General features: G+C 45.6%; 2 protein-coding genes across 4 annotated transcripts in view; both read left to right on the forward strand.

Moving 5' to 3' along the window:
* The window catches only part of LOC139405784 (ETS domain-containing transcription factor ERF-like), a 47,425-nt gene extending 42,356 nt beyond the window's left edge, over positions 1–5,069 (forward strand). The window contains exon 6 of the mRNA XM_071148207.1: positions 4,231–5,069. Within this exon, the coding sequence (XP_071004308.1) occupies positions 4,231–5,069 (839 nt within the window). The remainder of the gene's footprint in view (positions 1–4,230) is intronic.
* Positions 5,070–9,430: 4,361 nt separating this feature from the next.
* The window catches only part of LOC139389834 (rho guanine nucleotide exchange factor 1-like), a 58,789-nt gene continuing 49,141 nt past the window's right edge, over positions 9,431–19,078 (forward strand). The window contains exon 1 of one of the 3 annotated variants that reach the window (XM_071136816.1): positions 9,431–9,732. The gene's annotated coding sequence lies outside the window, so the exon portion shown is untranslated. The remainder of the gene's footprint in view (positions 9,733–19,078) is intronic. The other 2 variants (XM_071136824.1, XM_071136809.1) reach the window with 2 other exon arrangements.

A 19,078-nucleotide genomic window follows, 5' to 3' on the forward strand; every position in this document is an offset into this window, starting at 1 on the left:
AGAGAGGCAGAGGTAGAGAGGTAGAGAGAGGTAGAGAGGGAGAGGTAGAGAGAGGGAGGGGGTAGAGAGGTAGAGAGAGAGGGGGGTAGAGAGGTAGAGAGAGAGGTAGAGAGAGAGAGGGGTAGAGAGGTAGAGAGAGAGGGGGGTAGAGAGGTAGAGAGAGAGGGGGTAGAGAGGTAGAGAGAGAGGGGGGTAGAGAGGTAGAGAGAGAGGGGGGTAGAGAGGTAGAGAGAGAGGTAGAGAGAGGTAGAGAGAGAGAGGGGTAGAGAGGTAGAGAGAGAGGTAGAGAGAGGTAGAGAGAGAGAGGTAGAGAGAGGTAGGGGGGTAGAGAGGTAGAGAGAGAGGGGGGTAGAGAGGTAGAGAGAGAGGGGGGTAGAGAGGTAGAGAGAGAGGTAGAGAGAGAGAGGGGTAGAGAGGTAGAGAGAGAGGGGGGTAGAGAGGTAGAGAGAGAGGGGGTAGAGAGGTAGAGAGAGAGGGGGGTAGAGAGGTAGAGAGAGAGGGGGGTAGAGAGGTAGAGAGAGAGGGGGTAGAGAGGTAGAGAGAGAGGGGGTAGAGAGGTAGAGAGAGAGGGGGTAGAGAGGTAGAGAGAGAGGGGGTAGAGAGGTAGAGAGAGAGGGGGTAGAGAGGTAGAGAGAGAGGGGGTAGAGAGGTAGAGAGAGAGGGGGTAGAGAGGTAGAGAGAGAGGGGGAGGAAGCGAGAGAGAGAGCGGGAGGAAGAGAGAGAGAGAGAGAGCGGGAGAAGGAGAGAGAGAGAGAGAGAGAGAGAGCGGGAGAGAGAGAGAGAGCGGGAGAGAGAGAGAGAGAGAGCGGGAGAGAGAGAGAGAGCGGGAGAGAGAGAGAGAGCGGGAGAGAGAGAGAGAGCGGGAGGGGGAGAGAGAGAGAGCGGGAGAGAGAGAGAGAGCGGGAGGAGGAGAGAGAGAGAGCGGGAGGAAGAGAGAGAGAGAGCGGGAGGGAGAGAGAGAGAGAGAGAGAGCGGGAGGAAGAGAGAGAGAGAGAGAGAGAGCGGGAGGAATAGAGAGAGGGGGAGGAAGAGAGAGAGGGGGAGGAAGAGAGAGGGGGAGGAAGAGAGAGGTAGAGGTAGAGAGAGGTAGAGAGAGAGAGAGGTAGAGAGAGAGAGAGGTAGAGAGAGAGAGGGGTAGAGGTAGAGAGGTGTAGAGAGAGAGGTGTAGAGGTAGAGGTAGAGAGGTAGAGAGGTAGAGAGGTAGAGAGGTAGAGAGGTAGAGGTAGAGAGGTAGAGAGAGAGAGGGGTAGAGAGAGAGAGGGGTAGAGAAAGAGAGGTGTAGAGAGAGAGATAGAGAGAGAGATAGAGAGAGGGGTAGAGAGGTAGAGAGGTAGAGAGGTAGAGAGGTAGAGGTGTAGAGGTGTAGAGGTGTAGAGGTGTAGAGGTGTAGAGAGGTAGAGAGAGAGGGGTAGAGGTAGAGAGGTAGAGGTAGAGAGGTAGAGGTAGAGAGGTAGAGGTAGAGAGGCAGAGGTAGAGAGGTAGAGAGAGGTAGAGAGGGAGAGGTAGAGAGAGGGAGGGGGTAGAGAGGTAGAGAGAGAGGGGGGTAGAGAGGTAGAGAGAGAGGTAGAGAGAGAGAGGGGTAGAGAGGTAGAGAGAGAGGGGGGTAGAGAGGTAGAGAGAGAGGGGGTAGAGAGGTAGAGAGAGAGGGGGGTAGAGAGGTAGAGAGAGAGGGGGGTAGAGAGGTAGAGAGAGAGGTAGAGAGAGGTAGAGAGAGAGAGGGGTAGAGAGGTAGAGAGAGAGGTAGAGAGAGGTAGAGAGAGAGAGGTAGAGAGAGGTAGGGGGGTAGAGAGGTAGAGAGAGAGGGGGTAGAGAGGTAGAGAGAGAGGGGGGTAGAGAGGTAGAGAGAGAGGTAGAGAGAGAGAGGGGTAGAGAGGTAGAGAGAGAGGGGGGTAGAGAGGTAGAGAGAGAGGGGGTAGAGAGGTAGAGAGAGAGGGGGTAGAGAGGTAGAGAGAGAGGGGGGTAGAGAGGTAGAGAGAGAGGGGGGTAGAGAGGTAGAGAGAGAGGGGGTAGAGAGGTAGAGAGAGAGGGGGTAGAGAGGTAGAGAGAGAGGGGGTAGAGAGGTAGAGAGAGAGGGGGTAGAGAGGTAGAGAGAGAGGGGGGTAGAGAGGTAGAGAGAGAGGGGGTAGAGAGGTAGAGAGAGAGGGGGTAGAGAGGTAGAGAGAGAGGGGGGTAGAGAGGTAGAGAGAGAGGGGGGTAGAGAGGTAGAGAGAGAGGGGGTAGAGAGGTAGAGAGAGAGGGGGTAGAGAGGTAGAGAGAGAGGGGGTAGAGAGGTAGAGAGAGAGGGGGTAGAGAGGTAGAGAGAGAGGGGGTAGAGAGGTAGAGAGAGAGGGGGTAGAGAGGTAGAGAGAGAGGGGGTAGAGAGGTAGAGAGAGAGGGGGTAGAGAGGTAGAGAGAGAGGGGGTAGAGAGGTAGAGAGAGAGAGAGGGGTAGAGAGGTAGAGAGAGAGGGGGGTAGAGAGGTAGAGAGAGAGGGGGGTAGAGAGAGAGGGGGGTAGAGAGAGGTAGAGAGAGAGAGGGGTAGAGAGGTAGAGAGAGAGGGGGGTAGAGAGGTAGAGAGAGAGAGGGGTAGAGAGGTAGAGAGAGAGGGGGGTAGAGAGGTAGAGAGAGAGGGGGGTAGAGAGGTAGAGAGAGAGGGGGTAGAGAGGTAGAGAGAGAGAGGGGTAGAGAGGTAGAGAGAGAGGGGGGTAGAGAGGTAGAGAGAGAGGGGGGTAGAGAGGTAGAGAGAGAGGGGGGTAGAGAGGTAGAGAGAGAGGGGGGTAGAGAGGTAGAGAGAGAGGGGTAGAGAGGTAGAGAGAGAGGGGGGTAGAGAGGTAGAGAGAGAGGGGGGTAGAGAGGTAGAGAGAGAGGGGGGTAGAGAGGTAGAGAGAGAGGGGGGTAGAGAGGTAGAGAGAGAGGGGGGTAGAGAGGTAGAGAGAGAGGGGGGTAGAGAGGTAGAGAGAGAGGGGGTAGAGAGGTAGAGAGAGAGGGGGTAGAGAGGTAGAGAGAGAGGGGGGTAGAGAGGTAGAGAGAGAGGGGGTAGAGAGGTAGAGAGAGAGGGGGTAGAGAGGTAGAGAGAGAGGTAGAGAGAGGTAGAGAGAGAGAGGGGTAGAGAGGTAGAGAGAGAGGGGGGTAGAGAGGTAGAGAGAGAGGGGGTAGAGAGGTAGAGAGAGAGGGGGGTAGAGAGGTAGAGAGAGAGGGGGTAGAGAGGTAGAGAGAGAGGGGGTAGAGAGGTAGAGAGAGGTAGAGAGAGAGAGGGGTAGAGAGGTAGAGAGAGGGGGGTAGAGAGGTAGAGAGAGAGGGGGGTAGAGAGGTAGAGAGAGAGGGGGGTAGAGAGGTAGAGAGAGAGGGGGGTAGAGAGGTAGAGAGAGAGGGGGTAGAGAGGTAGAGAGAGAGGGGGTAGAGAGGTAGAGAGAGAGGTAGAGAGAGGTAGAGAGAGAGAGGGGTAGAGAGGTAGAGAGAGAGGGGGGTAGAGAGGTAGAGAGAGAGGGGGTAGAGAGGTAGAGAGAGAGGGGGTAGAGAGGTAGAGAGAGAGAGAGGTAGAGAGGTAGAGAGAGAGGGGGGTAGAGAGGTAGAGAGAGAGGGGGTAGAGAGGTAGAGAGAGAGAGATGGGGTAAATATTTGAGTTTGTTGTCTGTTGTTGGAAGGAACTACAGTCGGGGTCATAGAGAGTTATTTTGTTCACGCACTAAAATGTAATTCCAGTATCACCTCAGATTTACCTCCTTTGTTTCAGTTGTTATTAAATGATGCATATAGGGAAGCTGATGTAATACACATACACATTATATCAGCTGTTATGTTAATCAGGTTTCTGAAAGTATGATGGAGCTAAGTAGAGTGCCAGAGTGTGCGAGTTGTGTTTTTCTGTTATTCAGTTGACTTCACCAATAACTGGATTTCTCTTACCACAGTCCATTTTCCTTTTTTCTTAGACAGTATTATTTCATTACACTGGCATAACTATTCTGTTATTAACGGGATACTTTAATCAGCCAGACAGCATATCTCTCATTATGTTCATATTTGTTGTGAACCAGTTGAATGTGTGAATAGGTCTGGCAGGCATATAGACTAAGATCAGGGTTCTATTCAAATCAACAGCGCTCCCATTTTGCCCCAGCGCATAGCTGTGGATTTGCGTTGCTAATTATTGCAGAGCATAATTAGTGAACATGCTTGGATGTGGTATGTCAGGAGACCTTTACCCCTTCAGAGAGCTAACCTCTGTCTCTGTGTCTCTGTTCTCTTCCAGCCGCTCCCTGTTACTCCAAGCCCCCGTCCCTGTTGGGTCCTTACCCCCGCAACCCTCCCTTCGATTACCCCTGGGGCTTCAATCCCTACCTCTCAGGAGCCTTCTCCCTCAACAACTGCCCCAAGCTGCCCCCCGGCTCCCTCTATCCCTCCCACTTCTACCCCAACCCGCTGCAGACCAGCCTGGGCCAGCTGCCTCACCCCTTCTCCTCCCTATTACCCCCGGGAGAGGTGGCAGGAGGGGGAGAGAGGGGAGCAGCAGGCCAGACCGGGGTTACTAACGGCACGGCAGGTGGGCAGCCCAGACTCTGCTTGCCTCCTTATCCTGGTGCTCTGTCGCTGGGCCGAACAGACATTCTCAACGGGGGCTCTGTGGGTGAGAGGGAGAGAAGGGAGACCAATACCCCAGGCACGGAGCCTGGGTTGGGGATAGGGTTAGGGTTAGGGCTGGGTCTGGGAGGAATGGTTCTTGGTGGTGGTGCTGGGGGGCGACAGAGCCCATCGGAGCGGCGAGGCGGGGTGAAGCAGGACCCAGAGTCAGACTCGGACCTGGAGATCACAGATCTGAGCGACTGCAGCTCAGACAACGACAACGAGCCTGACTTCAGCATCACCAAGGAGACCAGGCTGAGTGGTCGATCACAGATCCTGGTGGAGGGGAAGAAAGGGGGAGCACTGCCACCTCTCTCCTCCCTCCCTCCCCCCGTGTCCTCCCATCCCCTCAAGAGCCTGGTGCCCCTCACCCCTCCCCCTCCGTCCCTCCCTCTAACCCTCTCTCCCTCCATGGCTCTGGTTGAACGGCACAGGGAGACAGAGACTCTAAAATTGATCCACAGCTAATAGATTCTAATAGATAACTCTCTCTCTCTCTCGTTCCCTCCTCTCTCTCCTTCTCTCTTTCGCTCCCTTCATCTGTTATGTTGTCCTTTATTTGAGCCGTCTTGCCCCGTCTGTTTTTTTTCTTCCTCTCTCTCTCTCCACCCTTCTTCTCTCTCTCCACCCTTCTTCTCTCTCTCCACCCTTCTTCTCTCTCTCCACCCTTCTTCTCTCTCTCCACCCTTCTTCTCTCTCTCCACCCTTCTTCTCTCTCTCCACCCTTCTTCTCTCTCTCCACCCTTCTTCTCTCTCTCCACCCTTCTTCTCTCTCTCCACCCTTCTTCTCTCTCTCCACCCTTCTTCTCTCTCTCCACCCTTCTTCTCTCTCTCCACCCTTCTCTCTCTCTCCACCCTTCTTCTCTCTTCTCTCTCTCTCCACCCTTCTTCTCTCTCTCCACCCTTCTTCTCTCTCTCCACCCTTCTTCTCTCTCTCCACCCTTCTTCTCTCTCTCTCACCCTTCTTCTCTCTCTCCACCCTTCTTCTCTCTCTCCACCCTTCTTCTCTCTCTCCACCCTTCTTCTCTCTCTCCACCCTTCTTCTCTCCACCCTCCTCCCTTCTTCTCTCTCTCCACCCTTCTTCTCTCTCTCCACCCTTCTTCTCTCTCTCCACCCTTCTTCTCTCTCTCCACCCTTCTTCTCTCTCTCCAATCTTCTTCTCTCTCTCCACCCTTCTTCTCTCTCTCCACCCTTCTTCTCTCTCTCCACCCTTATTCTCTCTCTCCACCCTTCTTCTCTCTCTCCAATCTTCTTCTCTCTCTCCACCCTTCTTCTCTCTCTCCACCCTTCTTCTCTCTCTCCACCCTTCTTCTCTCTCTCCACCCTTCTTCTCTCTCTCCACCCTTCTTCTCTCTCTCCACCCTTCTTCTCTCTCTCCACCCTTCTTCTCTCTCTCACCCTTCTTCTCTCTCTCCACCCTTCTTCTCTCTCTCCACCCTTCTTCTCTCTCTCCACCCTTCTTCTCTCTCTCCACCCTTCTTCTCTCTCTCCACCCTTCTTCTCTCTCTCCACCCTTCTTCTCTCTCTCCACCCTTCTTCTCTCTCTCCACCCTTCTTCTCTCTCTCCACCCTTCTTCTCTCTCTCCACCCTTCTTCTCTCTCTCCACCCTTCTTCTCTCTCTCCACCCTTCTTCTCTCTCTCCACCCTTCTTCTCTCTCTCCACCCTTCTTCTCTCTCTCCACCCTTCTTCTCTCTCTCCACCCTTCTCTCTCTCCACCCTTCTTCTCTCTCTCCACCCTTCTTCTCTCTCTCCACCCTTCTTCTCTCTCTCCACCCTTCTTCTCTCTCTCCACCCTTCTTCTCTCTCTCCACCCTTCTTCTCTCTCTCCACCCTTCTTCTCTCTCTCCACCCTTCTTCTCTCTCTCCACCCTTCTTCTCTCTCTCCACCCTTCTTCTCTCTCTCCACCCTTCTTCTCTCTCTCCACCCTTCTTCTCTCTCTCCACCCTTCTTCTCTCTCTCCAATCTTCTTCTCTCTCTCCAATCTTCTTCTCTCTCTCCAATCTTCTTCTCTCTCTCCACCCTTCTTCTCTCTCTCCACCCTTCTTCTCTCTCTCCAATCTTCTTCTCTCTCTCCAATCTTCTTCTCTCTCTCCAATCTTCTTCTCTCTCTCCACCCTTCTTCTCTCTCTCCACCCTTCTTCTCTCTCTCCACCCTTCTTCTCTCTCTCCACCCTTCTTCTCTCTCTCCAATCTTCTTCTCTCTCTCCACCCTTCTTCTCTCTCTCCACCCTTCTTCTCTCTCTCCACCCTTCTTCTCTCTCTCCAATCTTCTTCTCTCTCTCCACCCTTCTTCTCGCTCTCCAATCTTCTTCTCTCTCTCCACCCTTCTTCTCTCTCTCCACCCTTCTTATCTCTGTCCACCCTTCTTCTCACTCTCCACCCTTCCGCTCTCTCTTTACATGGGTACTTGTCCAACATAGCTGAGATAGTGAGCTTGCTGATTTCAACATTACTGAGAGTCTACCATGTTTCAGATGTATGTGCACTACTTATTCATCATGTGCTCCCACACATTTTATTGTCTCAAGGTTTCAGTGATGTTTTGAGCTTTAACAGCATTGTACGTTGTTCTGTGCTATTCGTTTGTTACCGTGTTACTGCAATGGGTCCATCAAACTGCATAAATAGAAGTCAAATGTATAATGAATTACATTAAAATATAATACTAGAACAATAATAAACAACACTTCAATATACACACATAAGATTAATTGCAATAATGGCCGCAATAAATTATATCTGACGGAGATATTACTTTAGTTTTTTGGGGATTCCTTTTCTTGGGTACCGGTATGTATTTGTCTGTTCAAAACATAGTCAAACATTGCCAGCTGGTGGTCTTTATAGGAGGCTGCTACAGTTCATTGTTTGTTGGGAAAAATGATCATCCCCCAAATCCAAACAATTAGTCATTTTGCTCTGCTAATGTAATGCTCTGGTATTGTAATGCACATTTCTAACTCCATACTTGTTTGTTTGTTATTGTTTAATGCTAATTTAAATTGCTTAACTTTCTTCAGTGAGAGGGAGAGAAAGAGAAAGAGAGAGCAAAAGAGAGCTGGACAAATCTAGAATTTGTATCAATATTTCATTGTATATATTTTATTATGGTGTACATTACATTTAATTATTATCAATATTATAAAAGTTTGCTGTGTTGGTGTGATTTAATTATGTATTTAAATAATGTTGGGAAATTGACAAGTATAGGTGTATTAAAGATTTAAATAATTAACAGCAGTCAGAGTATCTGCGCTGGAAAGATGTTTTTTCTATGAGGAGGACTCATATATGGGGAATTGTCTCATATTTTCTCAACCCCAGCTAATTGTGCCCTTTGGTCATTTTCCAAGATGCCCTTTGGGTTTAAATATTCTGGTAGTCTTATTTTTATAGTTAGCATTCACCCAGTGTAACTGCTCTGTCATTTCTCAAATGGGAATAATATTGGTTTCAGCACATTCTTTCAACTACCATTACAACAAAAAAATGTAGATTATTTTTGAGTCTAAGCTTTTTATCCATGGCAACAGTTAGGCAATAGCTCCCCTTGTAGAAATTAAAACAAGAGGTGCAAAGTATCTCAATACCAACTAGAGACATTCCATGTTGCTCACTTTGAAGCACAGAGTGCATCCTAACTACCCCACATTGTACAGATTCATATGGTATGGTTTGTAACAGGTGGCGGTGTAACATTAGGTGTGAAAGCCCTATTGTAAAGGTCATGTAATTCTATATTTGTTGGATTCTACCAGAAATCTCTGTTTCATGATCTCTGTGTGGCATTTACCAACACCACTGTAAATACTCTTTCCTTTGTGAATGTATGTGTAAACACATCCAAAATGATCATGCCGTGAAATAATGTCACATTTCTTTGTTTTATTGTAAAGAGGAAAAATGGAAAGATCAAAAACAAGAAAAAAAATATGAATAACTTCCAAAGCAATAAACATTATTCTGGAGATTGGACTGTTGTTGGCACTGAACTCATTGTGTGAATGTGTGTGCTTTACACAGGAAGAGGCTCCTATAGGCCTGCTTGAGACCCCTGGTGTAGAGCATCCTTTCTCCACAGGGTGGCGAACCTGGACCTATATTACAATGTAATGAATGACCTTATCTAGTTTACATGAATAGTTTGCATTATATCATGGAAGGGTTTGATTTCATGAGCATGAGTAAAAATTGGCCATGGTTTCCCTTAGTCTTATTTTCCTTGCATGTGTAATTGACTGATTGAGTTCAACGAGTTGTAATAGTCAGGGTAATGGGACAGCATATGCCATATGGCCTCCTCTCCCAAGGATATGATGACATGAAAATCTGCCGCCTACCCGTTGATTTAAAAAGTCTAGAAATTGCATAGTTTTCTCTACATATCTCTATCAAGTGAATAGGGTGCAATTTCGGACGTATGGGGGGGGGGGGGGGGGGGGGGGGGGGGGGGTAGTAAAGATCGGATATGATGAAGAAGGGAAATTAAGAAGATGACAAAACAAGATAGGTGCATGCCCTAAACTTTCACAAACAGCCAACACTACCTCAATCGGAAATACTTTGTGTGATAGCCTATTTGTGAATTATGAAACACATGAGATCATATTGCTAAGTGAAACAGAAGTTTACGAAACAAAAGCATTACCTCTACTGGATATTCCTAAATGTATTTATGCATGCACTAGTTCAGGGTTTCAATACTGTTCAATAATTGACATAATGCGTTCAATTCCATAATTAATATTTCAACACGGATTACCTTATGAGTGAAAATATAAACTTGACTCCCATGGGTAGTCGAGGGGACCGAATACCGTGTAACACAATCTAGTATGGTAGCCCATCAGGAAACAACTGGGGATGGAAAAAGTTACATGAAAACCAGATTTTATATAGCTAGATCATATTGAAAACTGTATTATTACATCAAACCAATATATTTTGACATCGTCATGCATGACTTTGCCAGTGGTTTATGCAGATAAAATAATCAGGCAAGGGGAAATTGTGCACTTGAATTTGTACTTCCGCGTACAATGTTTTTTTCCAGCGACATACGACAACTTTCGAACAGCGAACCATAATAGACGTTTGTCAGTCTTTTTTTTGTTGCTGTATTTTGAGGTGAGTACCTCGTTGAAACATTTTGATAATATATATTAACATGTACATACATTCGATGCTTAGTTACTTATAAAAAAACTTGGGATTTAATGAGGTTATTCCGCGAGTAAAGGCTTGTCTCTCGCTAGCCAGCTCTCCAGACAGCCTTTAGTTAACGTCTAGCTAAAGGAATGTTGTGTTTGGCTACAGTCTAGCGGAACATCTCGTTCTCTCGAGTCCCAAAATCAGGTGTTTTAGAGTTAATTAAACACGATTTTCATTACAGAGTAGGACTTGCTGAAGCATACTGGTATTTGAAGGGTACGTGTGATATTTTTTAGCAGGCTACAAAGTATCGCTATCCGTCATGTTACAAAAATGTTGCAAAGAGCATAATTGTAAAATTACTCGCAACATTGTAGCCTATGATTTAATGTAACTCTGTAACTATAGCAGTTATTGCCAGCAATGTGGCCAGGCCTACGTGCAATGATTTGCTTGCCTATGTATTTTTTTACGAGTATTTCAACGTGACATTTAAAATCTAAAAAGTATATTTTATCAAATAACATTAATAGCCATGTTTGATTTAGCTGAGCCTAAAGTCTGAGTTTTTTTTAGACATAATTACACATACATTATACTGATTAGATAGCCTACTGATAGCAAGTTATGAGATTGTACCAGTAGGTTTATCTGTAGCATATTTCTCCTGCACTCCAGTTGATCACACTATTTTCTCTTTCTATATGAAAAGTACAGCAGCTACACAAACACACATCTGTCACTGGAGTCCATCCCACTTTTGGCCCTTTTTGCCTCTCCCCTCCCCTTTGTCTAACTCCCCTCCCCTTTGTCTAACTCCCCTCCCCTTTGTCTAACTCCCCTCCCCTTTGTCTAACTCCCCTCCCCTTTGTCTAACTCCCCTCCCCTTTGTCTAACTCCCCTCCCCCATTGTTCTGTTTAATCCTCTACAAATCAAAATCAAATAAATGTATTGATTGCATATGCAGATGTTATCGCAGGTGCAGCGAAATGCTTGTGTTTCTAGCATCCAACAATGCGGTAATAGTACCTAGCAATACACAACAATATGCACATAATCCAATAAGTATAAATAAAACATTTCAGAACGAGCAATGTCAATGTCTGTAATATATATAAACTGGTATAGACAGTATATTAATAGAGAAGGCGTGTACAGCAGTAGTTGTATAGGATGAGCCATGACTAGAATACAGTATATACATATGAAGTGGGTAAAACAGTATGTAAACATTATTAAGGTGACCAGTGTTCAATCACTATGTACATAGGGCAAAGCAGTCTGTAAGGTGCAGGGTAGAGTACCGGGTGTTAACCAACTCCTGTAGTAACAGTGACTTCGGTGACTTAGAAATTCTGGGATCAAAGATCAAGAGAATAATATACAGTTGATGTTGGAAGTTTACATACATCTTAGCCAAGTACATTTAAACTCAGTTTTTCACAATTCCTGACATTTAATCCTAGTAAAAATTCCCTGTCTTAGGCCAGTTAGGATCATCACTTTATTTTAAGAATGTGAAATGTCAGACTAATAGAATTATTTTTTTCAGCTTTTCTTTCTTTCATCACATTCCCAGTGGGTCAGAAGTTTACATACACTCAATTAGTATTTGGTAGCATTGCCTTTAAATTGTTTAACTTGGGTCAAACATTTCGAATAGCCTTCCACAAGCTTCCCACAATAACTTGGGTGAATTTTGGCCCATTCCTCCTGACAAAGCTGGTGTAACTGAGTCAGGTTTGTAGGCCTCCTTGCTCGCACACACTTTTTCAGTTCTGCCCACACATGTTCTATAGGATTGAGGTCAGGGCTTTGTGATGGCCACTCCAATACCTTGACTTTGTTGTCCTTAAGCCGTTTTGCCACAACTTTGGAAGAGTGCTTGGGGTCATTGTCCATTTGGAAGACCCATGTGCGACTAAGCTTTAACTTCCTGACTGATGTTTTGAGATGTTGCTTCAATATATCCACATAATTTTCCTTCCTCACGATGCCATCTATTTTGTGAAGTGCCCCAGTCCCTCCTGCAGCAAAGCACCCCCACAACATGATGCTGCCACCCCCGAGCTTCACGGTTAGGAGGGTGTTCTTCGGCTTGCAAGCCTCCTCTTTTTCCTCTAAACATAACGATGGTCATTATGGCCAAGCAGTTCTATTTTTGTTTCATCAGACCAGAGGACATTTCTCCAAAAATTACAATCTTTGTCCCCATGTGCAGTTGTAAACCATAGTCTGACTTTTTTTTATGGCAGTTTTGGAGCAGTGGCTTCTTCCTTGCTGAGTGGCCTTTCAGGTTATGTCGATATAGGACTTGTTTTACTGTGGATATAGATACTTTTGTACCTGTTTCCTCCAGCAGCTTCACAATGTCCTTTGCTGTTGTTCTGGGATTGATTTGCACTTTTCGCCCTAAAGTACGTTCATTTCTAGGAGACAGAACACGTCTCCTTCCTGAGCGGTATGATGGCTGCGTGGTCCCATGGTGTTTATACTTGCATACTATTGTTTGTACAGATGAACGTGGTACCTTCAGGCATTTGGAAATTGCTCCCAAGGATGAACCAGATTTGTGGAGGTCTACAATTTTTTTGAGGTCTTGGCTGATTTCTTTTGATTTTCCCAGGATGTCAAGCAAAGAGGCACAGAGTTTGAAGGTAGCCCTTGAAATACATCCACAGGTACACCTCCAATTGACTCAAATTATGTAACTTAGCCTATCAAAAGCTTCTAAAGCCATGACATAATTTCTGGAATTTTCCAAGCTGTTTAAAGACACAGTCAACTTAGTGTATGTAAACTTCTGACCCACTGAAATTGTGATACAGTGAATTATAAGTGAAATAATCTGTCTGTAAACAATTGTTGGAAAAATTACTTGACTCCAACCTAAGTGTCTGTACAGTGCCTTGCGAAAGTATTCGGCCCCCTTGAACTTTGCGACCTTTTGCCACATTTCAGGCTTCAAACATAAAGATATAAAACTGTATTTTTTTGTGAAGAATCAACAACAAGTGGGACACAATCATGAAGTGGAACTACATTTATTGGATATTTCAAACTTTTTTAACAAATCAAAAACTGAAAAATTGGGCGTGCAAAATTATTCAGCCCCCTTAAGTTAATACTTTGTAGCGCCACCTTTTGCTGCGATTACAGCTGTAAGTCGCTTGGGGTATGTCTCTATCAGTTGTGCACATCGAGTGACTGAAATTTTTTCCCATTCCTCCTTGCAAAACAGCTCGAGCTCAGTGAGGTTGGATGGAGAGCATTTGTGAACAGCAGTTTTCAGTTCTTTCCACAGATTCTCGATTGGATTCAGGTCTGGACTTTGACTTGGCCATTCTAACACCTGGATATGTTTATTTTTGAACCATTCCATTGTAGATTTTGCTTTATGTTTTGGATCATTGTCTTGTTGGAAGATAAATCTCCATCCCAGTCTCAGGTCTTTTGCAGACTCCATCAGGTTTTCTTCCAGAATGGTCCTGTATTTGGCTCCATCCATCTTCCCATCAATTTTAACCATCTTCCCTGTCCCTGCTGAAGAAAAGCAGGCCCAAACCATGATGCTGCCACCACCATGTTTGACAGTGGGCATGGTGTGTTCAGGGTGATGAGCTGTGTTGCTTTTACGCCAAACATAACGTTTTGCATTGTTGCCAAAAAGTTCAATTTTGGTTTCATCTGCACCTTCTGCACCTTCTTCCACATGTTTGGTGTGTCTCCCAGGTGGCTTGTGGCAAACTTTAAACGACACTTTATGGATATCTTTAAGAATTGGCTTTCTTCTTGCCACTCTTCCATAAAGGCCAGATTTGTGCAATATACGACTGATTGTTGTCCTATGGACAGAGTCTCCCACCTCAGCTGTAGATCTCTGCAGTTCATCCAGAGTGATCATGGGCCTCTTGGCTGCATCTCTGATCAGTCTTCTCCTTGTATGAGCTGAAAGTTTAGAGGGACGGCCAGGTCTTGGTAGATTTGCAGTGGTCTGATACTCCTTCCATTTCAATATTATCGCTTGCACAGTGCTCCTTGGGATGTTTAAAGCTTGGGAAATCTTTTTGTATCCAAATCCGGCTTTAAACTTCTTCACAACAGTTTCTCGGACCTGCCTGGTGTGTTCCTTGTTCTTCATGATGCTCTCTGCGCTTTTAACGGACCTCTGAGACTATCACAGTGCAGGTGCATTTATATGGAGACTTGATTACACACAGGTGAATTGTATTTATCATCATTAGTCATTTAGGTCAACATTGGATCATTCAGAGATCCTCACTGAACTTCTGGAGAGAGTTTGCTGCACTGAAAGTAAAGGGGCTGAATAATTTTGCACGCCCAATTTTTCAGTTTTTGATTTGTTAAAAAAGTTTGAAATATCCAATAAATGTCGTTCCACTTCATGATTGTGTCCCACTTGTTGTTGATTCTTCACAAAAAAATACAGTTTTATATCTTTATGTTTGAAGCCTGAAATGTGGCAAAAGGTCGCAAAGTTCAAGGGGGCCGAATACTTTCGCAAGGCACTGTAAACTTCTGACTTCAACTGTACCTGATCAGACCTAGAGGGTTGGGCCAATATCCATGGTTTGAGTTGATCAACACTTATTTAGCTGTTTAGTTTCGCAGGCTCAATTGAACTCCAAAAATAACTTAGTCTATGTGTTACTAAGGGACTGAATTGGGCCTTCAACATATCAACATTGTGAATGCTGAATCACAAAAAATGTTGCTTTAGGTGCTATGTAGGACCTTTGCTCAGAATCTGAACAGCACTCTGTCTCAAGTCCAGCCATGGTCTGTTGTTATGGGCCTGTGGGTTGACCTGTAGTTGTTTTGGAATAGTTCTGTAGCTGAACTGATCAGATGAGACGTGATGCTGAAACGGCGGTTGGGCTTGGAGCGTTGTAATGTGTCAGCGACCACTGAACTACAGAGGCTTCCTGTCTCTGTTAGAGGAACAACAACACTTTTCTGTCATCCCTCTTTCTTTCTTTCTTTCTCTACCTCTGCAAGTGCAGTCTTGCCTGAAGCTCAAAGGGTACCGTCTCTTCCTTTTAAAGGAATGTGGGCTATTTAATTGAAAGTTCTTTCTTGTCTCTCACTCACACACATACTAGGGCTGGGCTATATATCGAATTTGATAATTTTAATTCATGTTTTGGCGTGAAATCCAAATGCCCGTATCGCAAGAATCAAGGTATTTTTTGTTTTTATGAGCGTTTTATGTCCGCTTGTTCTCATCATGTTGTCTTTTTGGTCTCATTTCCTTTGCTTCTTCTGCTGAGACTGTGCATCTTTCCGTTTACACACACACGCCAAGCCCCTCCCCCCACACACTCAGCTCCTCCCCCTCACACCAAGCCCCTTCCCCTGCTACTCACAACAGCAAAGATGAGAGATCACTTCTTCCTCTGACAAGAGTTGAAGGTTTGAACTCGCTATTTGCATTTGAGGTTTGGTCCAACAGAATGGGTCATATGGAGACTGAAACACATTGAGGCATTATTTTACTGTAAAAGAGGAGTTAACCTTTCTAACTATATCATTTGTATGTCTCAACTCATCAAATTTTGGGGCAGAGCAGACTCTACTGAAACAGGAGTATCAATGAACGTTGATTCTGGAAAATGAATGCTCAGTTTGTCGCTCGCGGTGGCGTTGCCGCATTTTAGCCAAAGACTGTTATAGCATAAAACACCATTATATAAAGAATTTGTTCTCATTCTCAATGGCAACTCGTTCTCGTTCTGAGAAATAAGATAGCCATTCGATTTGAACATCTGAACAAAGCGGACAGGCTAGCATGCTGTTCAAACAGTTGGAGACGGACAGAAGGATGTGTTCATAACAATTACACTGTTAGACCTTGTTAGCAAGCAAATAGATTCAAGTTGGCTGAAGTTGAAATATAAAGATTTGCTGGCTTCTCGCTAGCACGTGTGCTTGAGAGGTTGTTGATGAGACCGGTGTTAATTTGCTATAGTCCTTGCTACAAGAAGTGAGTCATTATTAATGGATGTGCATGTTTCTGGTTAAATTTGTAATAAAAAGGACATTTTCATAGACAGACTTGAAAGCCAGATCAGTGATTATTGTAAAAAAGCAGGTTCAACTATTTTGATTAAATCATTTGTGCTTTTATGGTCGTGGAAGGCTTATATTTATTACAAGTCCTGAATTCATTAGATTGTTGCTGACTGTTTGAAATGAAGTGTATTTGACCTTTAATTGTACAACAAAGCCTATTCAGAGAAACTGTATATATCGTGAATCGCCCATAAGTTAGAAAAAATGGAGATATGATTTCTAGGCCATATCGCCCAGCCCTAACAAATGCACGCACACACACTCCCGACCCGCCACCAATCCCTCTCTCAGGTACACAATCCTATTCTCTCAGGTACACATTCCTATTCTCTCAGGTACACATTCCTATTCTCTCAGGTACACAATCCTATTCTCTCAGGTACACATTCCTATTCTCTCAGGTACACATTCCTATTCTCTCAGGTACACATTCCCTCTCTCAGGTACACATTCCTATTCTCTCAGGTACACAATCCTATTCTCTCAGGTACACAATCCTATTCTCTCAGGTACACAATCCTATTCTCTCAGGTACACAATCCTATTCTCTCAGGTACACAATCCTATTCTCTCAGGTACACAATCCTATTCTCCCAGGTACACAATCCCATTCTCTCAGGTACACATTCCTATTCTCTCAGGTACACAATCCTATTCTCTCAGGTACACATTCCTATTCTCTCAGGTACACATTCCTATTCTCTCAGGGCATTAATAGAGGAATCCCAGTGCTTGATTAGGCCTAGTGTAGTTAAAGCTGAGATACACTGAGCTCAGTAACTAGGCCAGAGGGTTACAACCAGACAGCAAGCAGATGGTGGAATATAGCCTACTACCCACAATGCAACAGCCAGGGGGCTGTCCCTCTGGACAAAGGGGCATCTATTAGGGATTCCCTATAGGACTACTTGTCTTTCTTAGAAAAAAAACATCTCACACATGTTGAACATGCTGTTCAGTTTAGCTATAAAAGCATGTTGAGAAGTGTAATCTGCAGTGCAGATTCTTATGTTAATCAAGTGTAATGAAGAGTGCCACTCTCGTGTGTGTGTGTGCTATGCCGTCCTGCGTCTCCCTGGCATGACGGAAGGATCTGAAAGCAGCAGCATTAATCCTGGCCTTGAGCAAGATGAAGCTGAGCACCTTCTAACCCAGAACCGTGTGTGTTCATCAGTGTGTGCGTATTGTATGTCCGTTTGCAATTAGCCTAGTGTGCATTCCAGACGACAGTTAAATGAGACATGTATTTGTAATAAGTGGAGATTGTAACGGCAGGGTGGGTGATGGTTCTCAGGTAGCCTAGATCAGGGTTATTCTCAGGTGAACACAGGTAGATCTGGTTTACTGTCACCTTGTACAGTATATGTGTGTGTGTGTGTGTGTGCGTGCGTTCGTGCGTGCGCGCATAGTCTAATTGTACATACTGTATGTGGTATACAGTTGTCTGTGTATTATGTCTTTCTATTAGGCCTTGTGTTTGTGTGTCTCTTTTTGTGGTGACAGACAGGCTGGCAGACATACAGCCAGGTGTGACATGGAAACAGCTCTGCCCCTCAGTCAGAATGTGAGTCAGACTGGTAGAGAACAGGAGGGAGAGAAGGAGCTCTTTCATTCCCTGGGTCAGGGTGGAAAAGACTGGGCTTCATGGACTGTGTTTACTCTTGGGGATGGATGGCTGGAGAGAGAGGGATAGGGGTGGGTGGGATAACTTGCAAGAAGTGGGACTTGAACAAGAGTGGAGGTTTAGACACACACCACCATCACGAGAACAAGCAGCCTCAAATTACCCCTCTATGTTGACAGTACAGCAGGGCTGATGAGGTTTCCAGTGTAATCAACGAGAAGGGGCCCTAGGACATGACACTATCTTAACATTTACATCTCTGAATGAGTTGTATACACATTACGTTCTAAAAGTCTGGTTAGAAAAAGGGGAGACAGAGATGTATGACTAAATCTGAAGAGAGTAATTATTAGGCCATTTTCACTGAGAAATGTAACAGAAATGTCCAATAATGATGCTAGCTGCAGTATGTGGTTCATGGTGCCTCAGAAATAGAGCGATGTTAAGATGGAGGATGTGAATGCAGCAGGACTGCGTTGCATGGTTGGTGAGTTATGTGGGCCGTACCGTCATGGAGGGGCGGCGGTATTGCTACCTCCATGTTCAGAACCAGCCCAGATTGGGATTCTGGGAAAGCTCTTCCAACACTCTGGCCGGACATAGCTGCTTTATGTGCTGCAGTCCTCAAGTCATCATCAGCCACCGCTGGACATAGGGGTGGTAAAACGTGGCCTGCCAACACAATCACACACACACACACACACACACACACACACACACACACACACACACACACACACACACACACACATGCCTTCTGAATGAATGAGAATGTTTCTCCACGACCCAAATGGTAATCAAAGGCCTCTGTGTTTGGCCTGCGCAATTACCCTACTATCCAGACACACACACACACCAACACACACACACATTTGGAAGCGGTTAAATAGGTGGGAGGCTCACTGCGAACCCGTTCCATGACAGTCGATTGGCCCTCGTCTATCCAATGTTTCCTTGAAGCATGAAACAGTGACCACTTACGTGGAGAGCAAGAGAAAAATAGGGGGTAGGGAAAGTAATGCCAAGGAGTGGTCAGGGGTATGGAAGTATATTTTGGCATTAAGGGTTAGGCAATAGGGACAGAGAAAGAGATGCAGGGGATTTTACACATCACTGCTGTTCTAGGGGTTAGGAATTTTTTGAGTTGCTAGTCTTATGTTAGCCAGTGCGTAATGGCTGCTAAATTACGTAATTGGCTCTACTGTTCTGGTCACGAGTGGCTTGGCCATACCAACCAAGATTGATTTGTAATTTTATTTAGCCTTTATTTAACCAGGTAGTCAAGTTGAGAACAAGTTCTCATTTACAACTGCAACCTGGCGATTGAGATTGATTTGAAGGTGGAGAGGGAGGGGAGAAGAGAGTACGGGGAGGGAAGGAAGAGAGCGAGAGAAGTGGACTGAAAGAGGGATGGGTAGAGAGGATGTGGTATGAGGGCATATTCACACCACTTTCAGCGTAGCTGTTTCCCTCCATCCCACATCCTCCTGACACTTCTCTGTCTCTACTTCGCTCTCTCTCTCTCTACCTCGCTCTCGCTCTCTACCTCGCTCTCTCTCTCTACCTCGCTCTCTCTCTCTACCTCGCTCGCTCTCTCTCTCTAC

The sequence above is a fragment of the Oncorhynchus clarkii genome, chromosome 3, assembly GCF_045791955.1.
Source record: "Oncorhynchus clarkii lewisi isolate Uvic-CL-2024 chromosome 3, UVic_Ocla_1.0, whole genome shotgun sequence".
NCBI lineage: Eukaryota > Metazoa > Chordata > Actinopteri > Salmoniformes > Salmonidae > Oncorhynchus > Oncorhynchus clarkii.